The following is a 15,444-nucleotide window of genomic DNA, read 5'->3' as shown; positions in this document are numbered from 1 at the left end:
CACTTGCTGCAAAAACAAGTTAGACATCCTCTAATTGTTGTTGCAAGTTTTACGTGGCTTCAAGAGGGTTCTAGCAAGAACGTTTTCTTACCTACGTTAAAGCCACAACGTGATTTATCAACTTCTATTTACCCTTCATAAGGACCCTTTTCGTCGAATCCGCTCCAACTAAAGTGGGAGAGACAGACACCCGCCAGCCACCTTATGCAACTAGTGCATGTCAGTCGGTGGAACCGGTCTCACGTAAGCGTACGTGTAAGGTTGGTCCGGGCCGCTTCATCCCACAATACCGCTGAAGCAAAATAAGACTAGTAGCGGCAAGAAAGTTGACAACATCTACGCCCACAACAAATTGTGTTCTACTCGTGCAAAGAGAACTACGCATAGACCTAGCTCATGATGCCACTGTTGGGGAACGTTGCAGAAAACAAAAAAAATTATCTATGTTTCACCAAGATCTATCTATGGAGTCATCTAGCAACGAGAGGGGAGTGCATCTACATACCCTTGTAGATCACGAGCGGAAGCGTTCAAGAGAACGGGGATGATGGAGTCGTACTCGTCGTGATCCAAATCACCGATGACCAAGTGCCGAACGGACGGCACCTCCGCATTCAACACACGTACGGAGCGGATGACGTCTCCTCCTTCTTGATCCAGCAAGGGGAAAGGAGAGGTTGACGGAGATCCAGCAGCACGACGGCGTGGTGGTGGATGCGGCAATGATCGCAGCAGGGCTTCGTCGAGCTTCTGCGAGAGGGAGAGGTGTAGCAGGGGAGAGGGAGGCGCCAAGGCTTCGGGTGCGGCTGCCCTCCCTCCCCCCCCCCCTTATATAGGCCCCCTAGGGGGTGCGCCGGCCCTAGGAGATGGGATCTCCTAGGGGGGCGGCGGCCAAGGGGGTGGAGTGCCCCCCAAGGCAAGTGGAGGCGCCCCCTCCCCTAGGGTTCCCAACCCTAGGCGCATGGGGGCCCAAGGGGGGGCGCACCAGCCAACTATGGCCTGGTTCCCTCCCCACTTCAGCCCATGAGGCCCTCCGGAATGGGTGGCCCCACCCGGTGGACCCCCGGGACCCTTCCGGTGGTCCCGGTACAATACCGCTGACCCCCGAAACTCTCCCGATGGCCGAAACTGCACTTCCTATATATAATTCTTCACCTCCGGACCATTCCGGAACTCCTCGTGACGTCCGAGATCTCATCCGGGACTTCGAACAACTTTCGGGTTACTGCATACTCATATCTCTACAACCCTAGCATCACCGAACCTTAAGTGTGTAGACCCTACGGGTTCGGGAGTCATGTAGACATGACCGAGACGACTCTCCGATCAATAACCAACAGCGGGATCTGGATACCCATGTTGGCTCCCACATGCTCCTCGATGATCTCATCGGATGAACCACGATGTCAAGGATTCAAGCAACCCCGTATACAATTCCCTTTGTCAATCGGTACGTTACTTGCCCGAGATTCGATCGTCGGTATCCCAATACCTCGTTCAATCTCGTTACCGGCAAGTCACTTTACTCGTATTGTAATGCATGATCCCGTGACTAAACACTTGGTCACTTTGAGCTCATTATGATGATGCATTACCGAGTGGGCCCAGAGATACCTCTCCGTCATATGGAGTGACAAATCCCAGTCTTGATCCGTGTCAACCCAACAGACACTTTCGGAGATACCCGTAGTATACCTTTATGGTCACCCAGTTACGTTGTGACGTTTGGTACACCCAAAGCACTCCTACGGTATCCGGGAGTTACACGATCTCATGGTCTAAGGAAAAGATACTTGACATTGGAAAAACTCTAGCAAACGAACTATACGATCTTGTGCTATGTTTAGGATTGGGTCTTGTCCATCACATCATTCTCCTAATGATGTGATCTCGTTATCAATGACATCCAATGTCCATAGTCAGGAAACCATGACTATATGTTGATCAACGAGCTAGTCAACTAGAGGCTTACTAGGGACATGTTGGTGTTTATGCATTCACACATGTATTACGATTTCCGGATAACACAATTATAGCATGAATAAAAGACAATTATCATGAACAAGGAAATATAATAATAATCCTTTTATTATTGCCTCTAAGGCATATTTCCAACAGGAGCGGGAGCCCGAGGAACCGGCATCGAGTACGCGTGTACGACGCCGTCCATGGGTTGGTGCCGTAAGTCCAGGGCGGGGTGGCCTGCTGCTGCTGCTGCTGACGAGGGCCCCCCTGCGCCTCTTTGCGACCGCCCCCATGGTGGTTGCCGTGGCGCCCGCCACCCTGTTGCGGCTGCTGGGGGCAGTGGGTGGGGCGAGAGGGCGCAGGCGGGAGGGGGTAAAACCTTGGAGGCACTGGGGGCGCCGGCTGGTGACGGGGCGCGGGCGGGGTGGCCGGTGGAGGGGCACCACGCGAGGTGCCAAAGGCGAGGGTGTGGTGCTGCGCGCGCTTCTTGACCCCCTTCATCCGGCGCTCCTCCAACCGCAAGTATGCCACAAACTTGGGGAAGGAGGGCTCCGATATGAGGGAGAGGTTGGCGTTACCGAAGTCCTCATTGAGGCCGGCGGTGAGCGTGCTGAGGAGGAGGTCGTCATCAACCTTGGCGCCAATGTCACGGAGCTCATCCGCCAACGTCTTCAGACGGCGGCAGTAGTCATCGATAGATTGATCATCCTGATGACAGTCAAAAAATTTCTGCTGCAAAAACATGTGGCGCTGAATCTTGTTGTCGGCGAAGAGGCCATTGAGATTGACCCACACAGCGCGGGCATCATCACCATCGCTCACGACCGTGTGAAACAGGTCCTTCAAGATGGTGGTGAAGAACCACCGGATGAGCGTGGCGTCGATCGTGATCCACTCGGAGTCGCCCACCATGGTGCGGGAGTCAACGGAGCCGTCAACGTGATCCACGAGGTTGTTCTCGCGGAAGAGCAGCGAGAAGTACTTCTTCCACGCGAAGTACGTGGCGTCGGTGGCATCGAGGACGACGGGGACGCGGTCGTGGATGTTGATGTCGCGGATGTCGGCGGGGTCCGGCCCGGCGAAGGGGTTGTAGGAGGAGGAGCCGGAGGAAGTCATAGTGGCGCGGGAAGGGAGCGGCGCGGCGCGAGCGGTGCAGCAAGCGGCCAGGGTTAGGCGGAAGCGGCAGGGGATCGACTTGCGATAGATACCATGTAGAGAATGATTTGGTGCATCGATGATTTATTGATTGTGGATTAGGCACATATATATAGGTACAAGGGGTGTGACATGTATCTTGTCTCCTAAGATACACATACTTACAAAAGGAGATAGACACTACTGGTACTGCATACGAAATCCAGACCTATGTACAGATACACATGTTCAACACTGCTGGCGACAAACACAACACAGAGTAGAGGAACTCAGGTAGCAACAGCACAGTCCGCCACCGGCTTCTCTCTTTCCATGCCGCGGACAACCGCAGACTTCGCGGTTGGGCACGTACTGAGGACTGGAGGAGCGCACGCACAATGCGGTCGTTCAGGACCCCACACCGGCATGTTGCTGGGACACTTGCGGAGCTGGCCGGCAAAGGTGCAGTACTATGCGAGCACAGCCGCGCGGCCCTTCTCGATGGCAGTGGAGCCGGCGTCGGCAAAGGCGTACATGGTGGCCATCTGAATCTAGTAGTGGTATGTGACCCTGTTGAGGATGGACAGGGGGATGTACTGACGCCTGACAAAACATCGACGACCAACGTTGTATACGGGTTAAACTCCATGCAATCAAGTTGAATCGGTGAATCGGTGACGAAGAGTTTGCTTGGTAGCTGCTTGTGGATTCTCTTCATCAGAGAGAGAGAGTAGGCTGGTAGTAGACAATGCGGCGTATCCGCTTGAACCCGTTTGTGATGATGCAGTCAGCCCAGTGACAGCTTTGCGGCCTTTTTGTTTGACGGCGAAGCGGCGGTATGACTCGTCCATCTTGCAATCTGACGCAAGGGCGCGGCAGGCGCTGCTGACCGGCGGCGCTGGACGCAGGAGGAGCTGTGGCATGCGGTGCGGTCGCTGCGCTGCGGAGACGTGGAGATGGATTGGATTGGGTCTTCCCTGACGAAAACAATCTTCATCAAACCTGATGAAGACTGCAGCTATAGCTGCTATAGCTGCATGAGCGCGACCCACAGGACGCTCATACTTTTAATGAAAAAACTAACTACACATGTGAGTGTTTGTTTTGCCACAAAGATAATCCTATTTCGGATACAACGACCAACCAAGATCATGTAAAAAAAATAGACTTTGTGTCAGAAAATTAAATAAACTCACAATGACAAAATAAATTTTCAATATCTCTAAGAAAAAAAATGAATTTGAGGTAACCTAAAATAATTATTAGCCTCCTTAGATTTCCTCAATTTAAAATTGTACCAGCATAATAATTTAAAATTTTGTTGGAAATGTCATCAATGAGATTTTGTATAGTAAAAAACTCTCTTATTTTGTGCACAAAGACTACAACTAACATGCTAAAAATTCAACACTAGCAGTAGATACTCTATAGCTATAAATCTATGTATGAAATAATGCATGTCTTTGTAACTACTTTTGGCACCATTAAAGTTGAATTGTAAATTAAGCTTTCACTGCTTATGCTATTAGTGCTTCACCATATTGAAATGATGCGCATGTAGCCATGGAGTGTCTTAGACAATTATTATTATGTCAAGGATTTTATTTCTCCCGTTGCAACACACGGGCATGTTTCCCTACTCCCTCCGTCCTCGAATAAGTGTACTTCTACCGTTTTTCCTAAGTCAAAGTTTTATAATTTTGACCAACTTGTTAGAAAAGAGTAGTAGGATTATATGACATCAAATACACTTCGGAACGAATCTAGTGATACTAATTTAGTGCCATAAATAATGCTACTTTTACCTATAAAGTTGGTCAAAGTTTCAAAACTTTGAGTTAGAATAAAAGCTAGATGTACACTTATTCGCGGACGGAGGGAGTAGTTAACATCAAAACAGTTTCAAAAGACGCTGCATGGCACAGCCTGCCTTTCATACAACAGCACCAATACAGTGTCGGCTGTCCCCGTCATGCATTCTTACTAGGAAACCCTGTACAACGCTGGGTTACACCTTACAGTCCAAAATCTCAGAGAGCTCCCCACGAGTTTTGCCTTCCACGGCCTTCAGTTAATACACGCATATAGGCTCAGGAGAAACTGGGAGCACCCTCCGTCCGTTCCCTTGCTTCTACTCAGCGACAAAATTTGCAGCCTCTAGGAAGCCTCTGGTAGCCCACGACATAGAAAGTACTAAATAGCTACAGACTCCGAAAATACCACAAGCAAAAAGAGGTGGGAAATGATGGTAATGTGAAAACTGGGATTGCAAATGTCAAAAGGTTGGATGTTGATGTTGTGGTTAGTGCTTCAGCTTTCAAGCTGTGGTTGGGTCAGCCTCCTTTGAGTAGCCTGAAGCGTGGCCGCCCCCGTTGGAAGGAGTCCAATTGTTGGCAGAAGATGACAGAGTGTCCCGGTGACTTTCTTCGCAGCTCAAAACCCTGGATCGCCCAGGCCTAGAACGGACGTGTGTTCCCATTGGAAAAGGTTCCTGAGAAAAGTTTACAACAAAAACATGGTCAGTTCAGACTCATCATGGGAGGTAAGAATGGAAATAGTGGGTGGGAGGAGTTCAATCTATTGGGGTGTTTGGCATGGGATATGTAGTTTCATATACCACAGTTTGAAGTCCAATCAGAACGATGGTTTTTTGTAGACAGGTTGAGTAATAATGTTAAAAATACAAAAAATATATACACACAAAATTAAGTAAAGCCATTATCGAGGGGCAATCTTGTCATGTATGCACTATATTCTCTACTCCAAACTCATAGCCCTGCCTAATGTTAACAAGATGGTTTTATTTTCCGCTCCCTAACCCACAATGTATCCCAATTGCGCATCAAACACCACCATATGTGAAGAAAATGATGAGCCTATACAGCTATATGTATCATTAAAAAGAACATAGCAACACTAGGAAACAAGAACGATGAGCCTATGCTTGAATCCTCAAGGACCTCCTTGTTTCAAAGGATTTAGAATGAATTGAGGATCATATTCCATGATTTGTAGGATTTTAATTAGTACTCTTGAACTAAAACCACGACGAGTAATTTGGAACGGAGGGAGTAAGAATTTTTCCTCAGTATTTCTTTCCGCGTCAATACAATTCTAAAGGAAAGAAATACTCAGGAAAAGTTCTGACGTAGCATAAGAAAAAAACATACTAAACTGTGTAAGGTCTACTGCTTAATTTCAGATGCAAGATAATAAAAATATAATGATATAAAATTAGGTATGTGTGTGGACTTCACCGATCATGTATTGGATGGGCACACAATAAGATATACAGGTCATCTAGTTAGTGGCACCAAGTTAGGTGCCCTATCGAAACAGTAATACAGCAAAGGATATGGACAATCAGAGAACATACTTGATCCCCTGCATTTGGACCATCTGAGTGAAAAAGTATAGGGCGGCAGCGTTTATCCTCATTCATCAAACTTGAATTTTGGAAGTGCGCAATTAGAGATGATTTTCCTTGGATTCTAGCATATGCAAGTGATGCTACCTTCTCGCTATTGAATTTCTCCCACCTTTTCCCATGAAATATCTGAAAGAGACAGGCATGTATGTTGTTCATTTATCGACTGACATTAGGTAAAAAATGCTTAGAGCGTGAAACCAGAAATGGTAAAGGTACTACTGACTACCTGACATGCGATATCCAAAATCCATGCAATTGTAGCATGATAGTGTAATACAGGTAGTTATGGAAAAAGAAATGACGACGGAAAGCAGAGGGTGAAAAATCATATAAAAATGTCAACATGAAGCTTTATCTAATACACTGCCGCCATTTCATAACTTGTAACATCTCACTCTCACCTTATAGAATGGAACAATATGTTCAGGACTTATCATATTGATGAATGCGTAGCCCACGTTGCATTTATTCTGAAAATGCACATGAGCACCATTAGTTCGTTGTATGCAAGTAATGTCGAACCAAGGATAAACATGCAACAGCTGTTTACAAAAGCTCCATTCACCTTAAAGTCAATTGGAAGATAGATAAAATCATAAGTTCCCTTGTGATTTTCATCAATAGCGGTCAAAAGCATCTTAGAGGTGTACCTGAAATACCATTAAGGCAATAGAAACATCAAAACATGGCGTGACTTCAAATAGAGTGACACTTGCACATAAACTAGAACAAAATCAGAAAGTCCCAGATGTATACTTGTTTGGGATGTTCTTTATCATTAAAGTAGTCCGGGAATCCTCGCCGCAGACTATACGCTCAATGTCTAGCTCATACTGCCTTTTATTATCCGATTGATTAGCACATGACTCGTTTCTTCGGCTCCTTGCACGTTCACCTGGTGAATCAAATGAAGATGGAGGGGGACCTATATGACCCCTTCCATTAAACATATGCCCCCTCTGCTGAGGAGATCGAGCACCAATGTGTGCAGGGGACATGGCTTGGTTCCCTCCACTCTGAGGAAACATGCTAGTGAGCTCCAACTGATGCAGATGCGGACTACCAGAGAAACCCATGCTTCCAGCACTCCCAGGGTGGAAACTTGGCGCTTCCATCAGCTCCCCTACATAACCAGTTCTCCTATCCAAAATTGATGGATTGACAGCTGGTGCAGATCCAACATGATGATTCACTGGAAGGACATTTTCAAGCATGCGAGATGTTCTTGAAATTCCATGCGCTTGCATGGGAGGTCGAGATGGTATATTATTGATAAATGATCCTGAGTTCGTCCATAGCATGGGAGAGGAGGTATGGTGATGGGAGTTATTTGAATTATTCCACGCTACTTGGTGGCCATGAAGGGGGCAGCTTCCAGTTCTTGAAAACCCGGGTGCTACAAGAACACAAGGCATGCCCATGTAAGCCTAATTGCATTGTCTAAACAGAATAGTTGCAACCTCAAAAATAGTATAATTTAGGCTACACCAATTACCATTAAGCTATAAAAGCTTCTGTATTATTGATATCAAAGCATATGTTCTTTCAAAATTGACATTTTCAAGAAAATGACTGGAAGGGAAAGAGATGGCAAATGAACCTAATGGAAACAGTGCGTCTCCATAAACATATGGCTACATCAGTAAATAAGGCACCCAAATTAGTACCTTCGGTATGACCAGAAGAATGACCACCAAGGTTAGCAGAACCAACTTTGTAAAGATGTCTGCTCTCCATTCCTTCAGCAGTTCTAGAGTTGCTCTTAACTCCAATGGGTGATATTGTGCCTAAGTTGCAAGAAATACCATTACTTTGGCCGTTGCGAAAGTCAGGAAGGGAATGTGGATTGAAAGCTCCAACCCCATGAAATCCATAATTCAAGTGTCCATTAATCTGTCCACCCATCTTTCCAAGTGAATGACCATTCTCACCGACAGTCGACCGGTTGTTATGCGTTACTGCAGTTGCAATTCTAACAGGAGAGGATATACTTTGCATAGTATTTGAGGGAACATCCAGGAAAGCTCCCTCCCTGAATTGGTGTATTGGTGGCTGAACTCTGGGACGCAGAACCCGAGAGATCCCATGTTCAGGACCAGCGGAAGTCATGGAAGCCATGTTGACAGAACCTTGTATTATGCCATACATAGGTTAGTAAATGCGATTAGCAGCAGAAACATGTCTCGTGATTTGAAATCAAACTGCATACCGTAGTAAGTTGACGGCAGACTGTTTGCATTTCCTAGCTTGCATGCACCATACTCTTCGTGTTCCAACTCAGGAGGCCTGTGCCGCGTCAAACTGTTGTGCAAAAACTAGCATTACTAATACAGTTGTAAGAATAGGCATAAGGAAAGTCAGATGCTCTTGTTTCTTCCTCCAAAAATAAAGTTTAGACAAGCATAATAATCCATAGGGGGGACGTTCTGCATCAAGTTCTAAAACACATCTTCCTGCACATCATATGAAAAGATTTTTTTACACCTACCAATTTCCTCCAAACTCCAAAGCACACTTCCCTAAAACAAGAAATATACAAGTATACAACCAACTTTGAATTCAAGTGCAAATGACGACTCTAAAAAATCATATTAAACGTCAATCACAAGTTTGCGTGTTTAATAACTAAAACATATTTTATTGAAGAGACAGGAATTGCATCAGCCCCGTGTATACTGTATATGTCCATTGACGATATGTTTACCAACTTCACAGTATATGCAAGACCATAAACACCGTTGAATTATATATTTCCTCAATTCGCAGATACCCAGATAACTTTATACAAAGTTGATCTGCGAAGGTTGCTGCTACCGACTGGACCGCCATATTCTGCTGCTTACTGGGGCTTCAGGTCTCTTGCTTCCTAATTGGTATAGTATATATAGGTCATTATGCTAGTTTTGGTTAGATTTTGTTAGTCTTCTTAGCCTTTTTGGTTTTTTGTTTGCTGGTTTTTTAGTTTTTCTGTTCATTTTTGGCTTCCATTGGTCATACCTTGTGCCATTTCAGTACCTTCCTCTAATAAAAAATAACAGCATTCTAAAGCGTGTTGGAGAAAAAAGAACTTCATGAAGGGTAGCCGACACAAGGTGTGTAATAAGACTCTTCGAAAAGCGAAGGCACTAGAAGCACTAAAAATGGACAGATGCGCAAAATTATGGTCACAGTAATACCGTTTACCGTCGCCCAGGCAGCAGCGCTCTAATCTGATTTTCTTTCCTGCAATATCTCTCATGTTCAAAGCATAAAGTGCAGCTTCTGCTGCTCTGGTATCAAAAAACTCAACGTATTTGTGATGGCCATTTTGTGATGTCCCGTGAATCTGATAAACAAGGAAGTTAGTATCTGTAGTGTACTAGCTGACATAAGAGTTGGTTAGTGCGCAGGCCATACCGCCTTGATTTCACCATAGCCACCAAATATATGACGAAGATCATCATTAGTTACAGACTGGTCTAGGTTAATCACTGCAAGTGTGCCCTGGTTATTATCATTCTCCAAAGGGTTCTCCTATTGGAACAAAGTCAGCATTAGAATGTGAACATTCTTGCAAGTATAAATACATTTCCAGTGCCAATTAAGTACCAATGCAACAAATAATGGCAAGCAAACATCGTAGTAATATCACATTAAGTAATGTCAAAGCACCACATCATATCAAGTCAGAATGGCATTATATCAAGGAAATACCGTTGGGATGGAGTAATGTATCTCAAGTTTCCACTGCCTGAATGGCTTGCTTTGAAGCGCTTTCATGGCACGTTCTGCCGATCTTATATCATAGTAAGATATCATCACTAAACCATGATGTTTGTAGGCAGTGTAAAGTGTTCGGATGTCTCCATATTGCTACAAAGAAAATAAATGCTATCAGGTGAAATATATTGCCTTCAGAGTTGGGAGAAAGTCAAGCTGGAAGATGGAACTTACCTCAAATAGGAGTTTCAATTCAGTATCCTCAACATTGGTATTAATGTTTCTAATGGAAAGGGTTCTCGAGGGGTTTTCGCCATACAGTAGGCCGTTGAACCCAGTCTGACCGGTGTTGGCACCTCCGTTAAGTTTTAGCAATTTGTTATTTTCATCAGCTTCCAATTCCATTCCACCTCCAGTAGAGAATATATCGTCATCAATGTCATCCATGTTATTAGCACGGGCAGGGTGACCCACATTATAAAGAACACCTGACAATAAGTCGTCATCATCAGGGAGGAGATTGCCAATTACTTGTGCCTCAATTTCCTGAGTTAATTCAAAAGGCTCGTCATCTGCATGGTTGAGTTCCTTTTCAGCTGGCTGGCCAACAAGGCCATTCTTAGGTGTTAGTCTCACTGCACATCAGCAAATTAAAAGTGGTTTAATATTAAGCACTAATATTACTGCAGATTGTCTCTTTTCTCACTTGGACTTAGCATGAAAAGCACAGGACAGACTCTCATTTCTCAATTGGATGTAGCATGAAAAGCTCAGGCCAGTTTGTCTCGTTTCTCACTTGGATGTAGCAAGAAAAGCTCAGATTTCACTGAAGTGAAACAGTCAATAAAAGCAAACAAGCTTTTTATTAATAAGCAAATAAAAATATTTTCCTTATCTTCTTTTGTTTACCCTTTCCGTTATCTGCATACTACTCCCTCCGTCCCATAATATAAGACGCTTTTTAACATTAGTATAGTGTCAAAAAGCGTCTTACATTTTGGGACGGAGGGAGTATTATTTATATGAACTGAAGGGAGGAGTACCATATCGGATGGACGCAGTTCATAGTTCAGTGTTATGAAGTGCTATAATAAATGAAATAAAAACTGCAAGAGACAAGGATCAAGGGCTTACATTTGTTGTCAAAAATGTCTGGAAGGGAGCTTGAGAAAAGTCCATTCTCATATTGGGTCATATTTAAATGTCCTTTTCTAGCATTAGGAAATAAAGCCAACGGCTTCGAAAATGAATCATGTTGTTGTAGAGGATCTTGATCAGCCCTCCAGGGGGTTGGCGGCAGGTTAACATGCCTTTGATGGCCCAACAACTTGTGCTCACCAAAGGGAGTTTTCTGGTCCATCAACTTGTATGGGTCCATAAGTCCTAATTGATGCACAACCTTTGGCCAATAGGCTTTGGCTTTTCGACTGGAGAAGATGCAGCAGACCTACTTCCCGAAATCAATGAATCTTTTTTCTGTTTTTCAAAACAAGAAATAAATCAGCCATAAAAACGAACACAAACACTGAGCGCAAAGAGAAGTGATGAAGCAACATCAGAATTATTTAATGGAAGAATCATTGTAGGCAACATCCATGCGCATCTGTCAATAATCGATACCCAATCACCCCTGTGAGACCATGTGCCTTCCAAATCAGCTGCTTCACCCATATATAGCAAGACAGCTACCTTAAGCTACCTGGAAACAACGATACACATCCTCCAATCTTGCTCGATCAATTGTCCCATATGTGGAACCTCGGATGCCCCCACATATCCGTAAACTGTAACAGTGTTCTGCTAGGTCACATTTTATTTAGTCCGAGAGAAACTACCCGAAGAATAAACTAATAAGCACCTACAAATTACACGAATGTTCAGGTAGTCACTAACATGCTCAGGAAAACATTCCTGCCTGAAGTGTCCAACAGGCCTCTACAAAAAGAATTCGATAATGATGAAGGAATTAACCTAGGTCTAGTTGTTAATGATACTGACCAAGTCACCCCAAAACTGAACCAATTAGTACCCCCTACCCTAAAGTAAGAAAGAATGCAGTCCATCATTAGACATCATTTAAGGATATCGGGCAATAATGGCTATTGCAGTTGGCTTACCACATGGGAGAAGACGATTCGGACTCCACGGGGAGGTGGAATGGGGGCATGTGGTGCCTCTGCTCCATGATTCTAGCTGGCATCCTGCTAGCACCTTGAAAGATAGACAGATACCAAGTTTCAACACCTCAGGTAGCTCGACTGAAGCAGATCATCAAATAATAAACGCGAGAAAATGCAGTCCCGAGGCCTAGATTTGATCGACCGTGAACCCAAAATCGAACTCACGAGACCGGCTACGGAACACTGGAGAAATTCTGCAAAATTTAGGACCGGAACAACTCGAATTGAACGATTAAAAAAGGTTATGCAAAATTCCGTGCAGAACTCTGTGCTCCCAAACTAATTAGCCATAAAACAGCGCAAAAGACGACGGGAAATTTAATGCTCCTCGTCCTCGACGAGCTCGAAAGAGCACAAGAAACTTGTGATCAAAATAAAAAGGCAGAAGAGACCAAAATACTGCCCAACCGCATCAAAGTATCCCCCGAACCCGAGCACAGATCACACAAAGCGAGAAAAATACGCACAAAATTACCCCCAAACAAATACCTCCAGGAATTCAAACACCATTTTTCTGCACAAACGCACCCCGAATTTGCATGAAAACCCGCAAAAAAAATTGTTAGAAACGGAAGAATTTGTAGGCTCACCAGATCGGCAGTCGAGATCCCCTTCAGCTTGTCGCGGCCAGGAGCTTACCGCAACACGCAACCCGTGGCCGCGCCCGGAAGAGACGGCTCCATGGCGCAAGCCAAAACGGCTCCCCCGGAGCTCACAGGAGGGCAGATCACCCAGCGCGCAGCGACGGCACAGCTAATGCCCTCAGCGGGGGGTCGAGGCGAGCTCAGAGAGCGAGCTCCATCCTCACGCACGCGCGCACCTAACCCTAGCGAGCGAGCGCGGCAGCGGGCACCCCTCCACTCCTCCCCATTCTTCGCTCCTCCTCCTAGGTATGCCGCCGCAGCGCGTCTCCGGCGAGGGAATTCCGGCGAGCTGGTGGTGGACTGGCGGTGGTGAGACGAGACGAGACGAAGCGGAGACGAAGGCCAAAAAAATCTAATTAAAAGAGCGGCGAAATGCTGTATTACTATATTATTTATTGGACTAAGTGGAAACGCGATGCAGAAGGTGCGGGGCCTATATATACCGCGCCCGGTGTGGTCCCCACCGCGGTAGGCTCACCCGCGGCGCACCCCACCGCGGCACCGTATAGCTCCTCCGCCATTCCGTTCGTGCCAAACGGCACATGTACCCGGGTCAGGGGCCCCACGTGTCAGTGAGCTGGGGCCGGTGTCAGACATCGGGACCCGCGTGGCTGCGCGTCGGCCCGGGTGGGAAGCGGCGTTTGGACGGGGACGGAATTATTTCGCGGAGGGGTGGGGGTTGGCGCGGTGAGGTGACGCGGAGGTCACGTTCTCCGATTGTCTGGTGTGGGACAGGATAACGCTCACCAGTACGAGTTGTGTGGGGGTCGATCGGGACTGGACCGCTGGAGTTGCTGCCGCCGAACCACCGGGGATTTCGACGGCTCTTGCTGTTAGGTTGGCACGTTTATACTGGTACCACCTTCCGTGTTGGAAGAACTCTGCTTCCAAAAACACTGGGAAAATTCAGTTTAGTGAGGAGTATATTTGAAATCACGTTTTCAAACAAAATATACTACTACTAGCTATATGCATTTTCAAACAAGCCTAAAAATGCAACATTGATTGTTATTGATTGCCTTGAAAATTACGTTGTTCCTATTTACATTTTCAATACATTAAAGATAACAGATATAGGGAAAATAATTAAAATGATTCTTCTTTGCATCTAATATGGGCAAATCATTTGATTCACACCAAAACAATTTCGTGACAGACACCTAAATCGCATCATTCGACTCCGTGAATCTCCATAGACATGTGAGATACTTTAAAACTGGCAAAAGAACCCTAGGTTATGGGTTCTTTTGCGCCAGGTGAAACACTCGCGTTAATCCTAGGGATAAAACCCAGGTGGGCTAGTTGGCCACCGCCAAGGCCAACCATCAAGGCAAGGGCTCGTTCTCGACAGCACTTCCTGTTAGGTTGGCATGTTTGTACTCATAGCAACTTCTCTGCGTTCTAAGAGTAATGTCGCTGCATTTGTGCTTGTCAGAATGTATATGTGACGTTTTTCATTTGAAATCTAGACAGGCGACGGCAGACTCAGAGTCGACATATCTCGGTCTCCATATTCTTTTTCATTCAAACATTTTGATTTCTTCAAATTTAAATGTTTAACACATCAAGCAAACATGCACATAGTTTTTAATAGGTTGCATAAACAAAAGTCTCTAACCAAGACATGTACATATCACATGTTGCCGGCATGTGCATCATCCCCTTCTCATCTGGCATTCTTGTTGTCCCCTCCTCCTCCGGCGTGTGTATCCCCTCCCCCCCCCAAGGCCCTGAACGTACATCGTATCCCAAAATTCTCATGCCACTAGTTATATTTGGCTTCGATCCATCATAATGAACAGACTCTACTCGGTTATGTGTTCGCTTATCGCATGATGATCTTAAACTTTGAGCCTATGCGCCTCCATCTCTTCCCGACATCGTCGCTCTCTTGCATTTTTTTGAAAAGGGGAGCAAGCCCTAGCCTCTGCGTCAAGCGATGCACATAGACATATTATTAATTGTTCAACAAAATTCCGACAAGAACATAAATCAAACAATCTGAAGCCACCACTGAGGGAGTCCTGGATTAGGGGGTCCTCGGGTGGTCGGACTATTTTATATGGGCCGGACTGATGGGCCATAAAGATACAAGCAGAAGACTTTCCCCCGTGTCCGGATAGGACTCCTATATGCGTGGAAGGCAAGATTGGTGTCTGGATATGTTATTTCCTTCCCCCACAAACCGACTCTGTACAACCCTAGACCCCTCTGGTGTGTATATAAACCGGAGGGTTTAGTCCGTAGAGGCTATCAGAATTCTCATAGGCTAGACAGCTAGGGTTTAGCCATTACGATCTCGAGGTAGATCAACTCTTGTAGCCCCTATACTCATTGAATACAATCAAGCAGGATGTAGGGTTTTACCTCCTTTAAGAGGGCCCGGACCTAG

General features: G+C 45.6%; 1 protein-coding gene across 2 annotated transcripts; it reads right to left on the bottom strand.

Annotated features, from left to right (window-relative positions):
• Window positions 1-4,940: 4,940 nt before the first annotated feature.
• Window positions 4,941-13,448, bottom strand: LOC119355013 (protein MEI2-like 4). Of its 2 annotated transcripts, none has more exons than XM_037621781.1 (14): window positions 12,999-13,448; window positions 12,346-12,439; window positions 11,363-11,655; window positions 10,463-10,863; window positions 10,223-10,381; window positions 9,926-10,042; window positions 9,706-9,854; window positions 8,739-8,830; window positions 8,197-8,658; window positions 7,286-7,925; window positions 7,095-7,179; window positions 6,931-6,999; window positions 6,476-6,655; window positions 4,941-5,590 (listed from the first exon to the last, which is right to left on the bottom strand). In XM_037621781.1, the coding sequence occupies exons 2-14, from the start codon at window positions 12,426-12,428 to the stop codon at window positions 5,417-5,419; spliced, it is 2,904 nt and encodes a 967-aa protein (XP_037477678.1). In that variant the 5' UTR covers window positions 12,429-12,439; window positions 12,999-13,448; the 3' UTR covers window positions 4,941-5,416. The 2 variants fall into 2 exon arrangements, with proteins under 2 accessions (XP_037477678.1, XP_037477677.1); XM_037621780.1 differs by having other exon boundaries at window positions 4,965-5,590; window positions 11,363-11,704.
• Window positions 13,449-15,444: the final 1,996 nt, after the last annotated feature.

Source organism: Triticum dicoccoides, chromosome 2A, assembly GCF_002162155.2.
Source record: "Triticum dicoccoides isolate Atlit2015 ecotype Zavitan chromosome 2A, WEW_v2.0, whole genome shotgun sequence".
NCBI lineage: Eukaryota > Viridiplantae > Streptophyta > Magnoliopsida > Poales > Poaceae > Triticum > Triticum dicoccoides.
Note: the sequence above shows the minus strand (reverse complement) of the source record. Positions and strands in the feature narration are given on the sequence as shown.